The sequence below is a fragment of the Vulpes lagopus genome, chromosome 9, assembly GCF_018345385.1.
Source record: "Vulpes lagopus strain Blue_001 chromosome 9, ASM1834538v1, whole genome shotgun sequence".
NCBI lineage: Eukaryota > Metazoa > Chordata > Mammalia > Carnivora > Canidae > Vulpes > Vulpes lagopus.
The window spans coordinates 15,546,768-15,572,330 of NC_054832.1; the positions used below are offsets into that span (position 1 = coordinate 15,546,768).

The window sequence follows — 25,563 nt, forward strand, 5'->3', positions numbered from 1 at the left end:
TGCTATTTTATGAAGTGTCACTTCCTAGAAAATAAAGAGATCTCAAATTTGACTAGGCAGGGATGAGGTCCCCACAAAACTGTACTACATAGGGTCCTCCTGGATGGGTTTGGGAAAGGGTGATCTTGGGGAAGGATGCTTCTAGTGAGTAGGGAAAGGTCCTTTGTATGAATAAATAGCACCCTGCTCCAAAGGAAGCTGACAGGAGGTGACATAAGACCCTGAAGCCAGGGCCATGCAGACCTGCCAGCCTGTACATATAGTCTAGCAGGGATGTGGCCACAGTGGTTTGGATCTTGCTGATAAAGCAGATGTTTGAGTAGCAGGGTTTTTATTTTCCTTCAGTTACAGCAAGGGCAAGGGGCGAAAACCAGACTTCTCATCCATCAGATATTTTGAGATGTATTTGTAGCAGTGATAGGTCCTAAAGAATGTTTAAAAGTTTTACAGACTCAGCCCCGGATACACATCCTGAATTCTACGTGTACCTTGGGCAAAGGACTTCACTTCTCTGAGCTTCCCTGTCCTCATCTGTAAAATGAGAATAATACCTACCTTATAATGATACCTACATGAGGATTAGAATAAGGTTTTTAAAATTGAATACAGTGTGCTTGCAACTCCCTATTCGATTACAAGGACTCGTAAATGGTAGCTATTCCTAATAATTTGGAGAGCAGCAAGACTGCTTCCTGAGAGTTGATTGTCAACACATTCTGGCGTAGTGTAGGGATGTACAGAAGCCCCTTAAAGGAATAGAGTAGCTCTTAGGCCAGTAACACATGAGGGTAACCTAATTATAGATAGCAGAGGTTTTATTTTTATTTTTATTTTTTTTTAAGGATTTTATTTATTTATTCATGAGAGACACAGAGAGAGGCAGAGACACAGGTAGAGGGAGAAGCAGGCTTTCTGCAGGGAGCCCAGTGTGGGACTCAAGACCTGAGATCGTGACCTGAGCTAAAGGCAGACGCTCAACCACTGAGCCACTCAGGTGTCCCTATATAGCAGAGATTTTAAAGGTAAATTATTAGTCAGAGGGGGGAGGGTCTGGTCACCAGCAGAAGCAGAATCAAGGGACAGCTAAAGAGACAGCATCAAGGGCTCACTCTCAGGGTTTCATCCCTTTAGGGGAAGTGAATACATCAGGCTCTCTCTGATCCCAAAGATACCAGCTGCCCTGTTCTGTGTCCATATTGGTCATTAGGCCCCCTTCTAAATTATCTGGCCTTCCCTGAAGGCTGCTGGGAGGTAATGCCCAGATCAGTGGCTATAAACATCTTATCTACCCAACAGTTCCATTTCACCAGCCAAGAAAACACGGCAGCCTGCATCTGCTTTGCTGGCACAAGCTGTCTTCCTTGAGTTGTGCACCTTGGCTCCAGCGGGAGCATCTTTTTTGCGCCTGTACATCCGAGGTAGATAGACCCTTGCAGTGGGCGTTGACGGTGGCAGATGTCTGGGGGCCAGTGGCATATCCTGGTTGACACCCCCACAGCATTTTCCATCCGGGCACCGTTCCATCCGACACAGTGGCAGGGAAGGTTCCCTGTTGGAATGCATTTGCTGCTGCTCGGTCTTCCCCAGAGTGTGAGCTGGTCCGTGTGTTTGTGTTTCCATATTACCACTCTCGCTTTGCTTTTAAAACAGCAACAAAGAGAGAGGAATATTGGTCTTTGTGGCTGCCAGTACCGTGCATGCCAAAATCTCGTGCTTGCTGAAGCCGCCAGATGGTGGTAGGACTGTGTGTGGTTTTGTTTCCTCTGCTTTTTGAAAAGTCGTGAAGTGGGAGAGGCTGGGGAGTGTGAGCTTGGCTGTAAGATTGTCAGCTGATAACAGTTTGGAGCGTCTTCCACCCCGCATGTGGGCACAAGGGTGTCTTCCCAAAACGTGTTGCTGACCCTCCCCAGCATTTGCTGAGTGCACAGTATTAGCTGTCCCGTAAACACCAGCTGGATTGTCCATCGCCTCTCAGGCGCATACAGTAGCTGAATAATACAGTTTTTCAAACAGGAAACTCCATGTGTTTTTCTCTTCCGTGAAGATGGAAGCCGGTTGTTAGGATTGCCATTGTAGCAAAAGGGAAGTTATGCTTCCTTTGTGGGGGAGCATTAAGGATTTATTTTTAAAAATCTGGGTTTTTTCACTTTTGTCCTAAGGGATCCCACGAGGACAAAGAGATCCTTCCACTGCTTAAAATACTGCTCACATTGCTCATCTGTGAGTTTCCTTGAAATCAGATGGTGTATTTGTTGCAAGAACGTTTGGGTGATCTAAGGTGCACATGCAAAAGCATTGGGTCTTCTTGAAACCATCGCAGGGGTTAACTTAAGGTGTTCGGATGCTGTTCAGCGATTGAAGTCTGAACAGTGTCTCTACTGAGCAGAGCCAGCTTAAGTGGCTGATGTAGATGGTAAACGGTCTGCATGGTAACCTGCAAGACCAGGAACTGGTTGTTTCTCCCCCTCCCCTCCCCTAAACAAATGTAGGGCATCAAATGATTCCACCTTTTCCCTGTTGTCCAACTCTCTATGCCCAAGGATAAAAATAAAATGCTGATGAAGCCAAAAGAAACACAGTTAACTTGTTCTTAATATCCTGAGTGCCTTCCTTGACCTTTAATGAAAATGCTGGTGCCCCTGACAGGAACCAGCCGCCTCACAAACGCGCAGTGACAGACTTAGGTGTGTTTGGCAAACAAGAGAGAAGACAGCCAATGTGGGACTCCTGAGAGGGCGTAGGGTGCTTCTTTGCTAATTAAATAGGCAAGAATGTGATGCTGAGCAGTAAGGAACTGCTGGCTTGTTGCTTGGCGAGTTTTCTGAGGAACCTTCCGGCCTGAAGGTCAGGTCACCCTAAAGATTTCTTGCTTCTGAGTTGCAAGGAGCTGTATGTTCCACAAGGACTGGGGCTGCCTCCCTTTTCGCAGCACTTCCTTAGTATTTGCTGAGGGTGGGAATGTGGTCCTGTCTCTTCTCCAGCATCCTGGCTGCCATGAGATGCTTTTCCTTAAAGGAGGAAAGAGAACTAGTTCAGCCTGGAGGTCCCCTGGAAAATCCTCTTGCTGGAGCCTCAGGCCAGGACGCCCACCTCCAGCTGAGGTGCAGTTGGTTCCCTGCCTGGGCGCCCCAGTGCTCCCTGCAGACCCATTATTTTCTTGGCTCAGCTGTGCTGGTCCACCTACTGGCCTTTGGACTTGGCCCTTTGGACTGGATATTTGAATGTTTCATGCTCTTCGTTAGCTAGGGTGTCATGGTTGAATGTTTCCAAGGATAAGAATTGAGCTCCCCTCTTTCTTTTCTTTTTTTTTTCTTTTTGATTTTATTTATTTATTCATAAGAGACACACAGAGAGAGGTAGAGACACAGGCAGAGGGAGAAGCAGGCTCCCTATGGGGAACCCGATGCGGAACTCGATCCCAGGACCGCAGGATCATGACCTGAGCCCAAGGCAGACACTCAACCACTGAACTACCCAGGAGCCCCTCCCTCCCCTCTTTCTTATTAGAATTCAGGCTCACATTCAGGTCCCAGAGACACTTTTACTCCCCCTTTTGGAGTCCAGGTACATCACTTAGAGTTATAAGAACCCTGAAGCCCACCTGCAAGATTGCAAGAGTGGGGCGCCGGCTTCCCGGGCAGGTATGGCTCAGGCGTGTGTGCGGAGCCATGGTGGCCGCGGCGAGGGCCGGGCCCCAGGCGTCCCCCAGGGTGGCAGATGGTGTCCCTGGCCGCGCCCTGATCACTCTGGCCAGAGCGGCAGCTGACGCATGCTGAGGCAGCTTCTGTGATGCCATGCCCGGGCAGCCTGCCAGCCGGCCATCAAGGTGAAAGACACCTGACATTTCAAGACTTCTGGGCTCTTGAAGAGCAGGGAGGGGCTTGAGAGAAAGGACATACGTGCTCTTTCCTTGTACACCGAACCCCCGATATTACAACCCTGCCACAGGCCATTGGCAGGAGAGCTCCCGACTGTCCTGTGATGGTACCGAACAGCTGATTCCGTGGGACCTTTCCTTTCTATCCTTTATGGAAAGGAGGCTGGTGACACCACTGTCTTGATCTTTGCAATGTATAAATAAACAACAGAGATGGAGGGCCAGGGACACCTTCAAAAGCAGGCTAGCCAAGGACAGCTGCCTGCCTGTTTTTGAGGCCTGGGGCACCCGAAAGATTGAAGCTCACCACAGTCAGCTGGGCATGAACCTCTTGATACTACAGCTTTGAGTTCCATCAAATGACAACTTTGTTGATGCCCCACTAAGTACAAGCAGACCTTTCCAGGGCAGACCCCTTCTCAGCCTGTGGTCTCCTGAGATGTTGGGAAAGAAGGAATAATCCGGGCTTTCACAGAAACCGCCCTTTGTACAGTTAACTTGCCTTCCATGTTCTCATTAGCCAGCTCCCTGGAGAAGAGCCATATTCCAAGGGGAGCAGCGAGGGCTCGTCCTATGGTAGCTGGCCCGTTGACGTGGACAGTCACTCCAGCCGGCCTAGACTTACTCTGGCTTCTGGCTTCCCATAGGACTTGGTTGATTTATTGCCATACCGGAGCCCTATTTAATTGACCCGTTGATATAACCGGCGCTCTGTATTTCTCTAGAAACTGTACCAACCCCTGCCTTTAGCAAGCTCATAGCTGGCAGGCTTCTCTCCATATGTCTACACAGTATGGACCATCATTAAATTATTTCATTATAAAGGATGTGCATCTTCGGAATATGAGTGTAAAATCAAGATTGGTTATTTCTTTTCTTTTTTTTTTTTAAGATTGGTTATTTCTACAAAAGAAGTAAAATGCATAACCTCGAGGTTAGAAGCAAGTTGCCTTTAAAAAAGAAATAGTGCCATCAGTTGACACATGGATGATGCAGTGGTGAAATGAGATTGTAAAAAATCTGGGATAGTCAGACTGTTTCACAAGAAGCCCAAACTCTGAACCATACGTGATGCGTTTCGTGTGTGACGTGTGCAGCAGAGACCTGAGACAGGAGTCAGTGCTGGTGTTTGTTAGAATATAGTCATCCACATTTGAGTCTAAGTGATTTAGACCCTTCCTGAGGTCACACAACTAGTGAGTGGCGGAGCTGGGCTTGGAATCCACATTGTTTGACTTCAAAGCCTAGCTCTTAACCCTATGACTCTACTGCCTTTCTCCTTGATCCCCGTGTTAATTCGGGAGATGGCAGGGAGCTGGCGCCACGACTCCAGATTAGCCATGGTGAACGTGCCGCTGTGGGAGCTCCGTCACTTGTGCGGGCTAATCAGGGTCCGCATGTCACTCAAGTACGTGGCATGGGGGGGAATGCAACTGTGAAGGGGCCCCCAGGACTCTTTTGAGGTCAGTGGGGGAGGGGCCAGGTCACATACCACAACAGGTAAGATTTGTTGTGGATAAAAGGGAGGTATTTTGGAAAAAGATTGCTGATAAAAAATATGTCACAGGTCGACCTACAGCCTTATTTGATATGTTTGATATATCTGGTGTGTTTGGTGGTTGTGTGCCGGAACCACACACGGCTACCCCTGTTAGATCTTTTAAACTTTAACCAGGTGGGCGCAGGAAGCAATTTCATGCATCCATGTGCAGCAAGGATGGAGCACCTCTCTGGGCTAGGGTTGCATGGCCCCGTGGGTGTCTGCTGTCACCCATCTTCAGAGACACTTTGGGGCAGTCAGTGCATCGCTGGTCTGCATCCAGATAGAAGTCATGAGCTGTTGAGTGGCTAGAGGTCACCTTCTTACTCCACCTTGTTCCTCTGAGCCCGTGCTGGCCTCACAAAGGAGCTCTTCCTAAATACACTGAGCATGGGTCTTCTGTGCCTGGGATTGTGGGCTTTTCTGCCTCCCTTTCATGGCTGTGTGGATACTTCTGGTGTCTTACACTTGTGCATAAGCTACCTCTGGAGGAATTAATGTGTCCCTAGGGCTGTAGGGGAGAGAGTTAGTGCCTTTTGACTTTGTGGGGAATGTCAGTTGTGTATTTTGAAATTACTTTCTTTAATGGCAAGTGGAGTATTTTCTTCATTGCATGAACAGGGGGTGCCTGTTATCTCCGATGTTATCTCCGAGCTTAGGAAGCCCCGGGGGTGGGCAGCAAACTGAACAGCCTTTTGGAGCAGCTGCAGTGTGTTTGTGGGGCCGCTGCTGTCCGGATGGATGTGTCAGCTGTGGCTTCTCCAGGCCCAGCGCCAAGGTCAAGGGAGCCCTCCTGGGAGAAGGTCACTGGTCCCCCTGGCCAGTGGTTCTCAACAGGGGCGATTTTGCCCTCCGGGGGGACATTTGACAATGTCTGGAGACGTTTCTGGTCATCATGACTTGGGGTATGCTGCTGGCATCTGGAGGTTCGGGGATGCTGCGGGACAACAAAGAAAGATCTGGTCCAGGACATGAGCAGCGCTGGGGTCCAGAAACCGTGCAGTAGGTGAGCGGGCCCCTCCCTTGGAGCCCTCTCCTGCGGAGGCTTCAGAGACATTCTCCTGTGCAGGGTTCCTCTGACTGCTAATTAGGCCTCCGACAGCATGGGCCCTCAGAAGCCCTCTGGGAGGCACAGTGACTTATTGTGGTCATGCGCTTCCACCAGGCGCTTCTTAAATCTTGTTCCCCCACCCCCCACTCTGCCGCAGAAGCTGGGCCCGACAGACCGGCTTTTCAGTCCTCGCTGGCCACCTGCACGCTGCAGACCCTACCGTGGCCCATGCATTATTCCCTGCGCTGTGTGGGGAGACGGAAGCCGCCTGCAAATGAGGCGGCGTGGAGGGATGGGACGATGCTACTGGCTGCATGCCCCTGTCCTGCCTCTCCGCAAAGCTGCTGTGGCTGGTTGCAGGCTGAAGGGTATATATGGTAGCCCTGTCGGACTTTGGGTGGTGGTGGGGGACGACAGTGGCTCAGTGTCTTATTTTCTCCTGTCATCCCCAAAATGGCATGAAACAGTGTATTCTGTTTGTGACTTTAATGTGCCTCTTTGTCCTCAGTTGGAAATGTCTCCAGCTTGTCATAGCAGGTAAAGGGCCTGCGGGGATCCGTGAAAGTGAGGCTTGGATTCTGCTGTACCACTTCCCAACCGTGTAGCCCTCACACATTAGGTACCTCTACTGAGCTCCAGTTTTTCCATTTGTAAAGTGGGGACAATAATCCTAACCCCACAGCATTGCTGCAAAGATTGCGTTCCCTGCAGCATTTCTTGGCTGCCCCCCCCCCCCCCAGTGCCCCTCAAGGGTCAGGCCCTTGTCGTCATCTCTGGAGTCCCTGTGATTCTTGCTGCATGATAGATCCTTACCACGGGGTGCACTGAATCTCCCAAAGAGCTAGGTCGAAGTCTTAACCATCCCCTGGTACCTGTGAATGGGACCTCACTTGGACATGAGGTCTTTGCAGCTGTAAGCAAATTAAGGTGAGGTCATTAGGCTGAGCCCTAATCCAGGACACCAGGTGTCTCTGTAAGAAGACAGAAATTTAGACAGAGACGCCTGCAGAGAAGGAAATGCCTTCACAGGTGCCTTATGTGAGGAGGGATACACACAGCAGTTGTTGCCCCTCAGCAGTGAAGACCGAGTGTGGAGTGACGCATTGACAAGCCAAGGATTGCCTGTAACCACCAGAAGCTGGGAAGAGGTGGCGAGGATTCTCTCCTGGGGTTTCCATGGGAGCACAGCCCTGCCCACACCTTCCTGTCAGACTTCTGGCCTCTAGAAGTGTGAGACCGTACACGATGGTGGTTTTAAGCCAACTGATTTGGGGTGTTGGCTAGGACAGACCTAGGAAACTGTTGCAGTCCTCAATAAGCATTTGTGGAATTTTTAAGTGTTTTCTGGTGCATTCCGCCACAGCATTCATACTTTGATAATCTAGCCTCTGGACTTTATTCTTTTTTCTCCACCATCTGTGTCCTTTGCAATTCATCCAGTGTAGATCACCAGCTGATTTTGTGCCTATGTTATTTATAAAAACCTGTGTTTGTTAGGGGAGAAAGTTCTTACATGTACCACATTGAAAAGAATGAAGATTTTTGCCATAAAGTATTCTTGGGTCCCTCAGCAGCCACTGACAAGGCCGCTGTTTCTTTCGGTAGTAGGTTGCTTCCTGGTGCTAGCATAGGACGCCTGTGCTTCCCTTCCCTCTTCTTTCAACCTGCAAGAAACAGAACCAAATCAAAGTGGCTTTAAAAAATAAGGACACATAGGGATCCCTGGGTGGCGCAGCGGTTTGGCGCCTGCCTTTGGCCCAGGGCGCGATCCTGGAGACCCGGGATCGAATCCCACATCAGGCTCCCGGTGCATGGAGCCTGCTTCTCCCTCCGCCTGTGTCTCTGCCTCTCTCTCTCTCTCTGTGACTATCATAAATAAATAAAAAATTAAAAAAAAAATAATAAATAAATAAAATCTTTAAAAAAAAAAAAAATAAGGACACATATATGCTCTTGCAAGACAGGGGCTCCAGGTCCAGAGGTTGACCAGGCTTTGTGAGTTAGCTTGAAGGCTCAAGGAGGTCACTGGGGACTCGGGCCCCTGTGTCTTCTGTCCCAAGGACAGGTGTCCCTGTGTCCTAATGACTGGGCAGCCTGCTTTCTGGGTTCTCTTTGGTCTCCTGATGTTAAGATCGGGGATCATTTTCCCTGTAGGCCTCTGCAACAACCTTCTCTCATCTTTGTCCCATCCCTGAACCAGCCACTGCCAGAGGGGGTGGAGTTAGGTCCACTGGCCCAGACTTAACCATCTGAGGATGAGTGGGCTCTGGAGAGACACACAGTGCCCCTCTCCAGATTAGCAAGTCTCACGCAGTGTGGGTGGACAAAATAATGCCCTCCCCAAAGGTGTCAACGTCTTCATCCCCAAGACCTGTGACTGTTACCACAGTGCAAGGCAAAAGGGACCCTGCCGCTGTGATTCACTTAAGGATCTTGAGATGGGGAGATTATCCTGGGTCATCCAGCTGGGTCTGTGCAATCACAAGGGTTCTTACAAGAAGGATGTAGAGGATCAGTGTCAGAGAAGATGTGAGGACAGTGCAGAGGTCAAGAAGAGAAAAGATGCTAAGCTGCTGGCTTTGAAGGTCCTAGAAGAGGCCACAAGCCAAGGGATGCAGGCGGCCTGTAGAGGCTGGAAAAGGTAAGGAACAGATTCGCCTCCAAAAGGAACACAGCTCTCTTGACACCTTGATTTTAGCCTAGTGAAACAGATTGCTGACTTCCAAAGCTGTAAGATAATAAATACTATGTTGTTTTAAGCCAGTAAGTTTGGGGTAATTTATTTAAAAAAAAAAAGAAAAAAAGGAAAGGAAAGGAATATATACCGTTGTTTCCATAGATTGGTGTCGTATCAGTATAGACCTTTTCTAAGACTCTTGTATTTATTTTGAATATTGTATAGCGTGTATGTAGGAGACGCACAAAGATTTATGGATTAAGCAAAAGACAAACCCAGCCCCTGGTCCTGCCTCCAGGTATGGCCAGGCCAGCCTGGTGGTTTGCTCTCCGAATGGTAAATGTTGGTTCTTTCTTTCAGCGTCAGTGTGGGGTGTGGGGAATACAGAAACAAGTGAGATCTTGTCCTCACTCACAAGCTGCTGAGTGTCTCAGCCAGCCATTTGATTCCATAAATATTCTCACTGTCACATCGGAGCTCTTCCAGATGTCTGCTCGGTCTTTGTAGCTAAAGCTGGTTTCCTCTAAAGCTTTTTCAAACTTGCCGATTTTTTTTTTTTTTTGGTAAGTTTTAGCAAGGGTCAGAAAGAGCATAAGATGTTAAGCACATCCACAGATAGGGCTATTTTTAGGGTGCCCCATGTTGCTTCGATCAGCAGTCGTTCCAGCAGACGGGTGCTGGGGTCCACAGAGGAGGTCATCTCCCTGCCTCCTGCCTTGTGCCAATTGGACAGAGATGCTGCTGTTTGGAAGATTTCCTGGCGGTTTTTCTTCCTCTCCTGTCCGGGCTTTCCTGTGCTGCTGGGGCCCGGCCATGAGCACATACAGCTTCTCTAGAAACTTCTTGTTATCGTACCAAAGTTCAGCTATTTCTGGGAAGCCTTGGGCTTTCCTGGGGAATGACCCATGACCGGTGGCCATCCATGGAAGGTTACAGACATAATGCAGCAGAGAAATGGGGCGAGAGAACCAACCGTGAGTGATCTTTTGCAACCCTAGAAGTCTCTCTTGAGGAAACTGAGGCATGGGTTGTCGGTGAAGCAGCTGCCCGCTACTTCACTCCCAGTGGTAGCATAGCAAGGATTGGAGCTCAGTCTTCTGGCACCAGTTGGACATTTATGGGCTCTACAACCAGAATCTGAGAGCCAGACTTTAAAGGCCTAACGTCCCTCATAACGGGTCCATAAGTAAATTTAGCAGCATTTATTCTCGGCTCCTGCCTCTGTCCCTGCCTACCTTCCTTTGTCCCTAGTAAGAGCCATATATGCGGAGTGTGTGAAATGCTTATTACGCTCTGGAAGCTCACCCTGGGTTGGAATCCCACTTACTAGCAGCGTGACCTTGGACAAATTCCTATCTACAAAATGGGGATAGTTGTACTAGCACGACCAGGAGTGTTTCGAGGATTGAAGGAGTTCATGTGTGTCCGTCACTTATCCCAGGGCCAGGCACAGCCTGAGCTCCCTGCAGATGACTCCCCTGCCCCCGACCTGCACTGTGGATGCCCACGTGCTATTCCCAGGGCAAGTCTGCCTTCTGTGCTTTATTTACCCTGCTCCCTAGAAGGGGATTTGGCTTCCAGTTTTTACCGTTGTCAGCAACATTTCGATGACTGTCCTCGTAGGTAAGGATTTGCTCTCGTCCTTAATTGTTTTCTCTGGTTCAATTTCTTAGAAGTAGAATTGCCAGGTCAAAGAGGGCTTGTTTTTAAAGGCTTTTCTGGTTAGACGCTGCCAAATTCTCCTCCAGAAAAGTACTAGTTGACACTCCTCCCAGCAGTGAATGAATGTGCCAGTTTCCTTGCATGGCCAGGTTATTAACTTTTAATCAAATGAAGGCCCAGGAAAAATAGGAGATATTTCCCTGGGGATAAAGTGTTTCTCCTCTTTGCTTATAAGCAACAAAAGCTCCGGAGAACCTGGAGAGCGAGCCCAGGAGGCAACAGCGCGCGTGCCAACAGCGCCCTCTGCTGGTTCTCCCTGGTGGAGACTGGTGAGCGGCCGGAGATGGGGGTGCCCAGGTGCTCTAACTCCTGAGAATGGCTGCAGGTGCCAGGTGCTAAAGGGCAGCATTTTACCAAGACTCCCGGCTGCTTCTGCCCAGCTTCAGGTGGCCTTTAGCTCTTGCTCACGTTTTCTTACAGCAGTGTCTCACAGCTGGGATTTTGCTTCCCAGGGAACACTTCCTACTGTCTTAGAGACATGTCTCGATGTCATAAATCGGGGTATGTGTGTGTGTGTTTTGGGGGGTGCTACTGATTTGTGGAAAGTCAAGGCCAGGGATGCTGCTGAATACCCTACAATGCACAGGATTCCCCCCACCCCCCAACAAAGAATCATCTGGCCTGCATGTCAGTAGTATCCAGGCCGAGAAACTGTTTTTTAGAGAAGCAGGAGAGAGACACCTGGGTGACTCGGTTGGTTAAACGTCTGTCTTTGGCTCAGGTCATGATCTCAGCATCCTGAGATCGAGCCTGTTGCTCAGTGGGGAGTCTGCTTCTCCTTCTCCCTCTCAAATAAATAAATCTTAAAAAAAAAAAAAAAAAGCGCAAAACAAAAAGAGGAGCGAGAGAATTGTTCTAGAAGGCTTCTCTTGGGCAGCCCCAGTGGCTCAGTGGTTTAGCGCCACCTTCAGCTGAGGGCCTGGTCCTGGAGACCCAGGATTGAGTCCCACATTGGGCTCCCTGCATGGAGCCTGCTTCTCCCTCTGCCTGTATCTCTGCCTCTCTCTCTGTGTCTGTGTCTATCATGAATAAATAAATAAAATTTAAAAAAAAATAGAAGGCTTCTTTTTTCAGACTAAAATAGGATTAAATTTAATATTTAATTTTAGGATTATTAATATTTAAATTTAATATTTTAATAAGTTTAATATTACTATTATCACTAATTCTGTTGTTGTTCTGGAAACCTGTTTTGCCCAATGAAGTGGAAAATAAGAGGAACTGAAATAGCACATTGGCGTTTCTAGAAGAGTGGGCAGAGGGAGAGACACGAACCATGATAACATCACCAGTTAATAAGGGAGGGCATATTTTCCCCCTGTTAACTCAGCTACGGTTAAACCTGCCATAAAGGCCTTGTCTGTGAAAATTAGTGCTTTATTTAACACTCCTCCCACCCCCCCTCATTTCATGAATCCCAGTATTTTCATGTTCATAATTGCACTTTCCAGTGCTTGATGCTGAATTCCCATCTGTGGTTGTAATCTCCCCTGCGCCCAACTAAATGCTGATTCAGGCATTGTTTCTAGGAGGGGAACTTAACGAGGGTGTCTAAAGGGAGCAGTATGACAAGGATTTCGGGGAAAAATCAAACTGAATCACACCTTAAATTCTCATTGTTGAGTCTGAGGACCTCCTTCACTGGTGTGACCCGAACGCTTTAGAAATAACACTCCCTGATTTCATTCTGCTTTGGCCTTGCTTGTCTCTATTACTTGTGTTTTAGAATATGTATCTTGAAACAGCTAGAGTGGCCTTATTAGCTGTTCTAAATAACGCTAAGGGGATTATTTTGCCAGAAGTGGAAAGCAAAACGAAACAGGACAATACAACGGCTTTTTCCTTAAATATCAAATACTCTATTTGTCAGACTTCAGGTCATGATCTGTTAGTGGGTTGTGAAATCATTTTGGGGTCATAGTCGGCATTTAAAGAAAATCAGAATAAGAAATATTACTGGGTGTTGTACATAGTATAAAAGGTCCCTTTCATTGTGGTGATTGTAGAAAAACATGTCACCATAGAATTACGCGTGCACACACATGGCGAGAGGCAGTGGCTTAGGTGTCACCCCATGGTGAAATCTGGCCTGTTTGGGGATGATTTCATTTTCTTTTCAAGATTTCATTGATTCCCACTTGTCTTCTGTCCTCAGCTTTGCCTGTGTTTCTCTTGCAGGTGGAACCCGGGAGATTGGCTCTGCCCTGACCAGGATGTGCATGAGGCACAGAAGCATAGAGGCCAAGCTCAGGCAGTTTTCGAGGTGAGGAGTGCCTCCTGCCCTGATCTCACAGGCCCTCTCTGGTTTCCGGTGAAGGGGCCACTGACTTGCCCCAGGCATCAGCTGTTTCCCCGTAGCTTTGAAATGCCCACAGCCCATCACGCTGCTCACTCACTAACAGGTGTTTGTGGGTCGTCTGCTGCGTGCCAGGCTCTGGTCCATGTGCTGAGGATGCAGGGAACAACCTGATGGCCTGGGTCCCTTCCCTCGGGGAGCCTGCACCCCACTTTGAGATCTGCTTTGTGCTCCTGTGTCTTTCTCCTCACCATCTGCCAGTGTGAGAGCAATGCGTCCACCCTATGCAGAAGCCTCTGGAAGGAGAGCTGCAGGACTGGGGGGTGGGCACACCCGGACCATGTGGGTCCTCTCCACTCACCGTGGAGGATGTTGGTAGTGATGAAGCCCTCCATGCTGCCAGCCTCTTGTCTATCTTACCAGCATCCAGAATGGGCAGACCCGGCAGTGGTTGGCATGGGGATCTGGAGTCCCCAGTGTTCCAGTAAGGGGGGGACATTCTTCCCAGCAGATTGGCCTGTTCTGCTGTATGGATAGCAAGTTGTGTGGGAGGGGCTGTCCCAGTGAAATACCTCTGACTTTCATGGCCGGGCCACCATGGGAGGTGGTGGATCATGATGGAAGGTGCCTGGTGTTGGAGGCAGGCGGGCCTGGGTTTGAACCTGGGCTGGCCCCTCAGGCACTATAATCTCAGCTGCTGTAAAATGGGGTTCTTGTGAAAATTAGTGGAATGTCCATGTATCTCTAGCATAAAGCGCCTGCGTAGTGGGTGATGAAATCTGCCTTCCTTCCCTCCTGCTCGCTCTCAGGTGGTGCTCCCGGACCATGCAGCACCTCGTCTCACACTTGCCATCCGGGTTTATTTGCAAGCCGGTCTTGCAGTTACCCCACCCCATTTTAGTGATAGAGGGAGATACCAGTTCAACAGCAGTGCTTATTGAGTACCTGTTGTATGCCAGACACGGTCTTAGGGTTATGTGGGGAGTAGCAGTGATTGCGGCCGTGCCCTGCTCTCACGGGGCTTGTGCTGTAGACACTGCATACACCTCACACAGCCTCAGAGGGCGGTCAAGGCCACAGGTGGAATCCTGGGATATGAGATAGGTGCCTGCCGTTCCATCCTGGGCGGCTCGGGAGCCAGTCTGTTCAGAGGGGAGATTTGAACAGAGACCTGGAAGAAACAAGGGAGTGAGCTGTGTTGATGGCTGGAGGGAGTGTGTGTGAGGGAGGAAACTCCCAAGTAGACCCTTGATGAGGAAAGGAGGGAATTGTACCAAGAACTGAAGATTTTCCGGAGGCCCATGATCAAAAGTAGTGTGAGAAAACCTTCAGCGAGTAATTCTCACTAGTGCAATTTGAGCAACCTATGGGCACTTGCTCATTTTTCTACAACATCTCTGTAATGTAAGAATGCATCCATTTTCCTTCTATTACACAGACATAAACCCTGGTGGGGGGGGGTCCATGCCTTGCCCGGTTCCTCTGTGTGGGGAGCTGCTTGGGGATAGTGTGCAACATGAGGAGATGTACCTGGGCCGGGGGGGGGGGGGGGGGGGAGGAGTGGGTGCCTTCCCTACTCTGACCCAGAAGCTGGCTGCTTGCCTCTTCCTCCTCTGGGCTGTCCACAATTAGTCTACATTCATGACTTCTAGTCCTGAATGTGCATCAGAATCACACAGCTCATTTTTAAAAAATAGTAATGCTGAGGTCCCACCCTGCAGGTTTTTGTCAGGCATTAGGTCTGGGATGAAGCCCTGGTGTCGTTATCTTTTTAAAGCTCTTTAGGTGCTGCTGCTGTTTTTTTTTTTTTTTTTTTTTAATTTATTTATTTGAGAGAGAGAAAGCAGAGTGTGTATGCTCAAGAGAGAGCATGAGCAGGGGTGAGGGGCAGAGGGAGAGAGAAGCAGGCTCTCCGCTGAGCAAGGAGCCTGATGCAGGACTTGATGCCAGGACCCCGAGATCGTGACCTGAGCTGAAGGCAGATGCTTAACTGACCGAGCCACCCAGGCTCCCCTTTCCAGGTGCTTCTGTTGTGCAGCCAGAGGGTGACCCCACTGGACTGCGACCATGCTTGTGAACACAAGTTAGAATATAAGCAGGGGAGACGGGAAGAGGGCTCACTCCAACTTGTCAGGTTAGTGGCTCCTAAAAGTCACTGAAGAGCATCCTGAGAATGACGTTGTTACAAAATGGGGGGATTTGGATGTGAACGTGAGCTTAGTGCTCAGTCTGCTACCTTGTGTGGCATCAAGTTCTCATGACATAGGTAGTTTTGACTACCAGGTATAAACCTTGACAACAGAAAGTATCTGTTTAATTTCTCCTTTTCTTTCTTTTTCTGGTAAAAGTGCTTTAATCGATTGTCTGATAAATCCACTTCAAGAACAGATGGAAGAATGGAAGAAAGTGGCCAACCAGCTGGATAAAGACCACGCAAAAGGTACAGGGGCAAGTCGTCCGCTGCATGGTGGCGTGGTCGGAGGAGAGCTGCGGATGTTGCTGGCTGCTGCCCGGTGCCTCTGCTGGTGTCCCCCTCAGGGCCCTCTCTGTTCCCACTTCTCCTGGAGGCCTTTCGGTGTTGGAGGATAGGGAGTCCAAAGTGATCACATTGCAGGACTCAGGAAAACCTCCCACGGTGGCCGACGGCCCCATCTCTCTATGGTATTGTGATCTGGTGAATTAAACGTGAATGGTAACAACAGGCTTCAGTGCCAAACATTCATTCGTAAGGCACATTTTGAAAGCCAAACTGTTAATGACAGGAGCTAACCTTGGGTCTCCTGCCCAGAAAACTACCACCCTCTTCCGATGTGCTTCAGCAAAAGTGTGTCCGCACCTCATGGGCCAGGCAGACACAGCTCCCGGGTTGGTTCTCCTGGAACCACAGGGTGGGCTGCCGGCAGCCTGGAAGGGGCAGGAGACCTTCCTCTGGGGGCCCTGGAGTGAGTGCTGGGGAGGAGAGGCATCCGGGGAGATATGAGGGGAGGAAGCCAGGATGAGGGGTGGCTAACAGCGGATCCCCTCAGAGCATGTGACCATGTGACCGAGGGCTCTGAGTGGCGACATGGGGCTGGGGGGAAGGAAGTGTCCGGGAAGGCTGCAAGGGAACTGGCCTGAGTTGGAAATTATTTGAATAGGAGAGAAGTATCAGAAGCAGCTGTCCTTTCAGAAACTGGATGTTTCCGGGTGACGGAGATGCCAGTGACAGAAATGGGAAGTCCAGGAGCAGGTGTATGCTAGTGGGGGAAGAGGATGTAGTTGTTGGGGAGGATTGGGCCACCCCTCATGGGGTCCAGCGCCGGCCTTGACCAGGGTGTGACAGTAAGACTAAGTCAGCTGGACTTTTCCACGCCGTCCCATCTCTCACGTTGGGCTCTCGGGTGCTCTTTGCCGAACTGTAACATCTGGCCAGTGTCTTGCCACGTGGGTTCTTTTTCGAGCAAAGCACTGCTAATTTGGGCCCTCGGGAAAGCAAATCCTATTTTTCAGTTTCCTGATACATGGGCTGAGAAATTGTGGATTTTTCACTTTTTAGCAAAATATCCCCAAATGACGTCTTTCTTCACAGCTGACATAAGCAGATATAGTCAGGAGAAGACCAAGGTGGGTTTTGTGGTCTCTCCTGTTCGTAACCCCTTTGCTCTAAAATGTCAGCACAAGATTATGGTCATAGGGGATTCTGATGAAGCTATTTATCGTATGTCATAGTTTCTGCTCTCTGTGATGAGAGGAATGGTTGTTCCTGAAATGTTTTCCCATTGAGCAAGGTGGTAACATTATTCAATATTCTGTTCTCTCTCTTAGAATATAAAAAGGCTCGCCAAGAGATAAAAAAGAAGTCCTCGGATACCCTGAAGCTGCAGAAGAAAGCGAAAAAAGGTAACACTACAAATTCTGCCCTTCATAGTGTTACTTTGGGGAAAGGAGCACGTGCTATGGTTTGTCTTTGGAGCCGAAAGCATCCGATTCAGACTTCCTTGCATGTGACGGCCCTGGAGAGCAGGATCACATAGACTCCGTCTGAATTCAAGTTCTCACGTGCAGAGTATCTATTAATTTGAGGTCCTTGCAAAGTTGTGCTCGACTTGTTCCCTCCCCCAACCTTTGTCTCCAAAATTTGACAGTTTCCATGCCTATTGTGCGTTGTAATGAAACCTATAAATTTCTTGGAAGCCTTGGGGATAACGCATAAAAGCCTTCATGCAAATGTCCTCTAGTAATTACTATAGAAATTATGTCCTTTTCTCCTCCATCTTTCACAGCCTATAATCTCTGAAACCCTTTATTAAGCCTTATGAGAATGTGAGAGGTGGCTGCAGTGGGAGTGTGTGCTGTATAGAGGGATTTTTCATGGTGTTGGTGAGGGCAGGGGCTCCCTGGGGAAAAGCAGAGACTGGTGCAGTGTCGCCCTTCCCAGCTCCCAGGTTCCTGTCGTCCACAGACTGGCCCACTGTCAGATCGGCGATCCAGCTCCGCTCTTCCAGCATGGACTGGGAGTGTGCAGGGAAAAATCTAGCTACATCCACGTTGCAAGCATTTGTGACCTTTTACTAAACCCTAAAGTCTAGGGACTCGAACTCAAGGTGACATTCTTTCCAGAGTATTATTCTTGATACCGGCCTTTTGAATTTGTTGTCTCAACAACTGACAAAGTGATTTGTTTTTTCCCATGAGGCCTCTCTGTGTTGAATGTTGGTTTGGGACAATTTTTAGCTAGAAAACCCCAAAGCCAAATTTCCTCTTTTCCTAAACAGGCGGTTCTTACTGGAATTAGAGGGAAGTATAAGTATATTCAGAGAGGTGGAGTAGTTTGGTGGAAAGGGGCAAGGACAGGACAAAGTTTTGTTTTTTTTTTTTTTTTTAAATTTTTTTATTTATTTATGATAGTCACAGAGAGAGAGAGAGAGAGGGGCAGAGATACAGGCGGAGGGAGAAGCAGGCTCCATGCACCGGGAGCCTGATGTGGGATTCGATCCCGGGTCTCCAGGATCATGCCCTGGGCCAAAGGCAGGCGCCAAACCGCTGCGCCACCCAGGGATCCCAGGACAAAGTTTTTAAGCTTTGACATTTCTCAAAAATGTCCTCGCAGTTCTTGTAAAAACTGTAAAACTGTATCACAGTAAAGGCGGGAGAACTTTCACCCGTCATTGGATTTTCTGTTAGCATCAGCCTCACTTGTTCATGTTGGATGTGTTTTCTTGGTCTTGATATTTTGAGTGTGTATTCTCTCTCACTGGAGCACCTGGGAGCTAGCATTGGATGACTACCAGGGTTTATGGCCAGTGACATTTTAGTGACTCTAGAGAGAAATGCTTATGCAAATCAGATGGCCATCACTTCCATCGAATGGGGTCCCCTGGAAGAGCTGGCTGGTGAAAATTTGAAACTGATTTCCATGTCGTTGACAGCTTGGCAGCTTTGAGATGAAAGGGATTTGGAAGGAAGGTCCAGGGAAGATACTTAGAGCTTGGGAAAGGTTTGGAAGTTTGTTGAAAAGGATGAGGGAAGAAAAAAATAGCTGTTTTCCCTTAGCTGTTCCAGAGTTCTCTTTTCCAGAGATCTCAAGCTCTTGGCTACAGTGATAATTCTTTTATCTGAATTCTGCATGGAGGCTGAAACAGTCCTCATCTGTCACTCAAAGTCCCTGGCATTGTCCAATTAGCAGAATTTGGACCCACAGAGAGAGCCTGATGGGTTGATTGCAGTGCTACACAAAAGGAAGTTTCTGGCAATTAGACTTGCCCAAGCATTGGCCCAGGCTGCCTAGAGAGGATAATGAGTTCCCCATCAAGGCACCCAATAGAGTCAGGACGCCTAGCTTGCTGGACTGTGTAACATGAAGAGATGCTTCCAGTCCCAGGACTCCGTATAATTGGCGATTGGTTGTGAGGCTTTGTGGGGCACTGGGACCTGAAGGCAGAGAATGTGACCAGGGGTTTCTGCAGCATTCTCTCTCACTTCTAGGCACATAGCTCATGGTTTCAGGTGCCATGTCCTTCCAGACAAGGTGGCCATGGTGGTGTAGTTATGTCTACAGGCCAAGTCAGGTCAGTAGCTTGGAATGTTCCAGGTGATTTCCTAGTTACTCCAAACTACAACCAGAAAGCAGTTTCCTTTCCTTTACAAAAATATTTTTTCTAAAATATAGAAGTGCATTTTTTTTAACCCAAGTGTACACATTTGTGTATTTCTGGGGTGAATGGAACTTTCTAGAAGGTACCAGAGTCATCATCCTGACTGTTTATAATCGAGTGCTCTCCTAGAAGATGGATAGCCTGAGAATGGAGAAGGAATGCTACAAGTTAAGGGCCAGCAGAAATCTGGTTACTTGAGGCTTCCAGTTGTTTGGGGTCTGGTTACCTGACGTGTCCCTTTCTGCCAGAACTCTCAAGGCATCTGCGTCACCTCCCTCAAGTGGTGGCTTCCTGGACTCTTGCCTTCAAAGCATTGATAGTTCCTTCTGAGATTTACACTATGTGTTAACAATGGACACATGCTAAAACTGGAATGTTTTACTGTATTAACCCTTGATACTTTTGTTTTTGTCCTGATAGAACTGAATCTGATAACCAAATAATCACTTCCCCCTTTTTTTTAATCACTTCCCTTTTAACATGTATTCAGATCACCAAGTAGGTTTCTGTCATGCCTTTTTATTTTTTATTTTATTTTATTTTTTTTAAAGATTATTTATTTATTTATTCATAAGAGACACAGAGAGAAAGACAGAGACACAGGCAGAGGGAGAAGCAGGCTCCATGCAGGGAGCCCAACATGGGACATGGGACTCGATCCCTGGTCTCCAGGATCACACCCCGGGCTGTAGGTGGTGCTAAACCACTGAGCCACCCGGGCTGTCCTGTTGTGCCTTTTCAAAAACTGTGATCTTTGATCTAAAATCTCTTCTAGGGATCCCTGGGTGGCGCAGCGGTTTGGTGCCTGCCTTTGGCCCAGGGCGCGATCCTGGAGACCCGGGATCGAATCCCACGTCAGGCTCCCGGTGCATGGAGCCTGCTTCTCCCTCTGCCTGTGTCTCTGCCTCTCTCTCTCTGACTATCATAAATAAATAAAAATTAATAAAAATAAAAAAAAATCACTTTTAAAAAAAATAAAATCTCTTCTAACTCTCCTTTTCAAAATTTCAAATGCTGTTGTGCATTTAAGCATGGTGGTAGCACTGCCCATGACATAGGTCGACACATATGGGATGTCATTTTTGTATGTGACTCATTGACTTTAATTTTCACTCTGTAGCTATCACCGTTTGCCACATGCTTCATTTGGCTCTCTTTTTTTTCTATAATAGAGTGGTAATTTGTAATTTAAAGGTATTAAAATATTACCATTGGAAAAAAAAAACGTTTTTTGGAGGGTTTGGTTCGATTTTTATCTCCAAACCATCTAAAAACAACTTGGTATCTGCTCCGGCTATGGGTGAGTGTACCTGTTCTTGTGGAAGGCAGGTTTGCCGAACACCCACCAGGAGTAAACAGTGGGCAGATGTTGGGGGCTATCGAGATGAGAAGTTCCAGGCTGATGCCTAGGGTTAGGGACACAGGGCAGAGCCAGCCTTATTGACGGGCGATGGGGAGAAGACACAGGAGGTGGGAAGATAGTGATGTGGTTGGTGTGGAGCTGACCCAATCGCCCGAGCTCTAGAAGGCATCTGATGACGTCAGCTCATGGCCTGTGGGGTCCTGGAGCTGGCCATAACTTCACTGGGGACGTGAGCGTGGATTGGATGTGGGAAACATGTTACATTATTTGCCTGCTTTTGCCACCTTACTGTACAAAGTCAGAAGCCTTACTTCTCATTTAATTAACTCTTATATTGCTGTTCATTTAAATTTAAAAATTAATTATGGTAAAGCCTTCTGTTTCAATCTGTAACTACTAAAAGCTGATCAGGGACTTTCTTTGAGGGTGCTAAAACTGGAATGTTTTACTGTATTAATCCTTGAGCCTGACATTTCAATAACTCAGTCTATCATTTTTGACCAGAGGCTGCAAAGCGAATACTATTGACCGAATAAACAGACTCTCAGAGTTCCGGACTAACACATTCTTTGCTTTATACTAAAATTTTAACTTTTTTTTTTCTTAAAATATTCATCCCTGCTTAAATTTTGTTTCCTGGGTTTCCCTAATTACCTTTCAAGTTGTAATGAAGTATACTTGAAAGAGTTTCTTGGTAAAGCATCTTAATTGGCTTCTTTGGGGAATATATTCTTCATCTCTCTTCTTGGAAACTGTGCCGTGATCTCTAGGGGATGATGCTTTACTAACTAGGAAGGTTTCTGTTTAGATGAGAAAGGAAGTATTAGCAAGTCCGGGAAGGGAACGTGGACGTGCAGCTCTTGGTGGAGGTGGGTCTCATTGCAATGATAATAAAATGCAGTGGCAAGCCCGGACTTTTTAAGGAAGGTAAGACTGCTGCTCGAATCTCAGTTTGACTTTATTATTTTCCTTTTTGTGTCAATTGTGTGTCCTGCACTCTCACCGTGCGCCCCCCGCCAGTGGACGCTCTCGGTAAGTCTACCATCCCGACTCTCTGGTGGCTGGTCACGATGTGGTCCTTGCTGTGGGCTTTCCATGGTTGTCCAGGCCTATGCTAGTTGCCCAAGTTTTCCTGCCAGCTCAGCTCGGAACAATCAGTTGTGCCTACTTAATTTAATTTTCCATAACTTTAAAAGAAAATCATGTGTGTATGTGTGTGTTTATTAATCATTTTCTTTCTTTGGTGTTTGGCCTTTTCACGGCTTAGCCCGACATCCTGAGGGCCTTTGCATCATCATAATTCAGTATTAGACTCATGGAAAGAAGAAATACACAGTGATTTGCACAGGAAACAGCGTATTTATACATACATATATATCTGGGTATATATGTATGTGTGTATTTATATCAAATAAAATGTCTAGAACTACACTAAATAATGCCTCAAAATAATTCCCAAATCAGATTTGCTTGTATGAAGCCAGCGAAATTTTTGACTTTGTCTCCTCAGGACCCTCTAGTTCTTTTCACAATGAATAATCCGTGGGTTTTTAAAAAGAAAAAAAATCAAAAGTATTTCTTATTTCAGCGGAGTTTGTGAAATGTTTCATTTCAAAGATATCTGATCTTCAGATTCAATAATCCCAATGATTCTTCGTGATTGAATGTTGAACTGCATTCTCTGGGTGATTTGCTTCTGGAGTCTCGTGGCTATCCTTCTGTCTCGGAAAGGTCTGTCTGTGAGGTGTCCGTGTGGTTCATCTTGCCTTGAGTGTGCCTCAGTGTTCCCTGAGAACATTTTACCCGAACAGCTCCGGAGAGGTTTTTGAATTGGAATCTGTCATCTCCAACAAACCCAAACGACCTGGGGTCTCCTGTGGCAGGTGGGGGGCCGAGATGGTCCACTGTTGTTCGCACAGGACACAGCTCTGCCTCCGCTTCCCCTGCTGGTGACTTTGGACTAGTCATTCTCCAGCTTTATAAGCGATGATCTTTTCCAGTCCTCAGTGTTGTGATTATGAAACAGTTTGAACAATATTTCTTAGTGTACTTTTGGAAGGAAGGTAAGACAGCCACTTTTTTTTTTTTTGCATATTATTATGGTAACACTTATATAATAGAGAAGTCACCAGTTTAAAGGGTATGTTTCCATGGCTTGTAGCACAATCACAATGTGGTGCACCACTGTCTAATTCCAGAACATTTGTGCCGCCCCCGAAAAGACACCCCCTGCCTTTTGAGCAGCCACTCCCTATTCCCCCTGCCCTCAGCCCTGGACACCCACTCATCTGCTTTGTGTCTCTCTGGATTTGCCTCTTCCGGACATTTCATATAAAAGGAACCGTATGATTGGTGTCCTTTCGACGACACAGAGTTTTCCTAGAACCTTTGCTATGAGTCTGGTGTGAGTCAGTCTGTGGAGTAAACTGGGCATCTCACTCATTTTGAATGACCCCTAAGTGGGTCTGGGGATGAGGAAAGAAACCACACAGCCCTTTGCCTCTGTAAGGTAGATCCTTCTCACCTCAGGAGAAATCTCCACAGCTTCCTCTGTGTCTGTCTCTTGCAGGATCCACGGGGCTAAGCCACAGTAACGTAATCATAGCAGTGAATTTGGGCATAAAGATAGAAGACAGTAGTATGGCTTGAAGCCCTCATTTTTTTTTTTTTTTTTTTACAACTTTTGAACCCAGACATCTATATTTTAACATTTTCACAGTAGTTAAAAAAAACAAGACTAAAAAAAACCATGCACACATATATGCGAAACTCTGCTTTGGTCTTAGTAAATACCATGAACCCCAGGTTCCCGCCTAAGCTTGGCTGGTGGCCTCCCCGTGGGAAGAGATTTACAACCCAGAATGTATTCTGCTGGGAATATACCGCCCCCCTCGAGGAATTGAGATTCTAGGGGGAGTAACCCCACTAGTTGCATCTGGAGTGCTCAGCGCTGTGATGAGCATGAGCAACTGGGACAGCAGTGGGCGAGGAAGAAGGCACTCAGCTGGGCTTGGCCGTGGGGAGGTGATAGTGAGGAAGGTGGAAACAGGTCAGCTGGTGGGAGATAGGGCGAGGGGTCTCCAGGGAAGGGGGACAGCGTATGCCAACACGGGGCCGTCACCACGTAGATGGGAGCGCCAGAACCATGGTAGAAGGCGACCGTGTCCCGAGGGGGCAGCCTGAGGGCAGGTGTGTGTGCCACCCCGAGTGGGCTTATCGGGAGGCTGCCAGTCTCGCTGCAGGAGGACTGTACCCATATGAGAGCCGCAGGGACTCCCCCCATGCTCAGCCTCGGCTTCCTGGCTATCCTGGCCTGCCTCCAAATGGCTCCGTGGCTGGGCCTCATTTCTGTGCAGACACCAAACCGCACTGAACATCCCGCCCATCCTCTCCCCCGTTCTCCCGTGCCCGTGCAGTGGTGAGTCCCTTCCACCAGGAGCAGCGGTGGCTTATGTGCCCCATGGCCACATCAAGTGTATGCGCGCATCCCCATGCACGTTTCTCCCGTATTTAAAAACCGGCAGAAACCACTCCCAGAATGCCGCCCAGACTTGAAGTCAGTCCTTCTCCCTGCCTCAGTGGTAAACACTGGATGTGTCTGGGTCTCTTCCAGCCACCCCTGCCTTTGTCTCTGGAAAAGGATAGTTCTAGAGTCTCCTTCCCCAGAGGGAGTTCCCACCTAACAATCTAGTCTGAGCTGTTAGTGGGTCGCCTGGCTTTCTTGCCCATTATGGAGCTCAAGACCTCTTGGCTCTCCTCCTGCTGCTGAGCAGGAGAGACAACCGGCCTCTCGGAAGCTGGCCTGGCCGGCACGAGGGGACCCACGTGGCTGTCAACCAGCTGTGCCTTGGGTGTGCCTCTGAGAGTCGTCAGGAATCGCCATCCCCTTAGGACCTCCTAGGCCCCTGGAGTCAGGATGGAGCTGGGATTGGCCCACCCCGGTTGCTTCTGGCTGTCTGGGTCCTGAGACCTGGCCCTGGAACACTCTAAAGACTGTGCGGTCACCACCTCACTAACGTGTCGGTTGCCTGCAGAGCGACAGCCAAGCTCTCCGTCTTCTGTGGAGTAAACTGAGCATCTCCTTCATTTTGAACGATGGGTTAAGTAGGGTTGGGGATGGCCTGCGGTCATCTAGGTGGTGAGGGGCTGGCCTGCGGTCCACCTGCTTCCCCGGTCTGTGCTCACACCAGCTCAAATGGTAAAAGTATCCTTTGGGTCGGAACAGATGATTGTTCTCTGTGGAAACTAAAGCTGGAACAGTCAGGGGACAGGTGTTGGCTTCAGGCTTCAGAGGTGCTTTGGCCGTGTGTGCCTTTGCAACGTGTCTGGGGATTTGGATCCAACTGTAACTCAGCAGGGAAGGTTCTTGAGTCATGGCTTTATTCCAGGCTTGGGGGAAGTATCAAAGGAACACACGCATTTCATGACGCAGGAAATAATTCAATGGGTACAACGGAAAAACTAGTGTGAAATGGACAGGGAAGGACTCTGTCATAATGAGTCAGCACTAGGGAGCCACGGCCTGACATATGTTCTGGCTCTCAGAACCACGGGATGGAGGAGTCAGCAGCGCTGGAGAGGGAGGAGTGGCCAGTGGGTGACACAGCCAGTCCTGGGAGGCTAAGGCCAGTGCTAGTGGCCAATGGGGGGAAGGCCCAGCCGAGGGACAGCCTGACTCCTACCTTGATGGAAGCAGGAGTGGTGAATTTTCCTTTTTACACCTCGTGTGGCATTCAGGAAGCTGTCCCTGCCTGAAATCAGTAGAGATGTTGGAATTTAACCCAGAGAAACTCCTACAAAGGGCTGTTGCATCAGAGAAGAAATTCCTACAAAGGACTATTGCATCCCAGGCTGGGGAATTTGTTGGCCATATTTCACAGCCAGGAATTGTAAGTGAAAACAG

The 25,563-nt window shown here is 48.3% G+C and overlaps 1 protein-coding gene across 14 annotated transcripts in view; it reads left to right on the forward strand.

Moving 5' to 3' along the window:
- MTSS1 (MTSS I-BAR domain containing 1) overlaps nt 1-25,563 on the forward strand; it is a 161,192-nt gene that overhangs the window by 111,522 nt on the left and 24,107 nt on the right. For 7 of the 14 annotated variants that reach the window (XM_041768930.1, XM_041768934.1, XM_041768928.1 and 4 more), the window contains exons 4-7: nt 13,046-13,130; nt 15,512-15,603; nt 16,968-17,042; nt 21,681-21,692. In XM_041768930.1, the coding sequence (XP_041624864.1) occupies nt 13,046-13,130; nt 15,512-15,603; nt 16,968-17,042; nt 21,681-21,692 (264 nt within the window). The remainder of the gene's footprint in view (nt 1-13,045; nt 13,131-15,511; nt 15,604-16,967; nt 17,043-21,680; nt 21,693-25,563) is intronic. The other 7 variants (XM_041768938.1, XM_041768929.1, XM_041768936.1 and 4 more) reach the window with 1 other exon arrangement.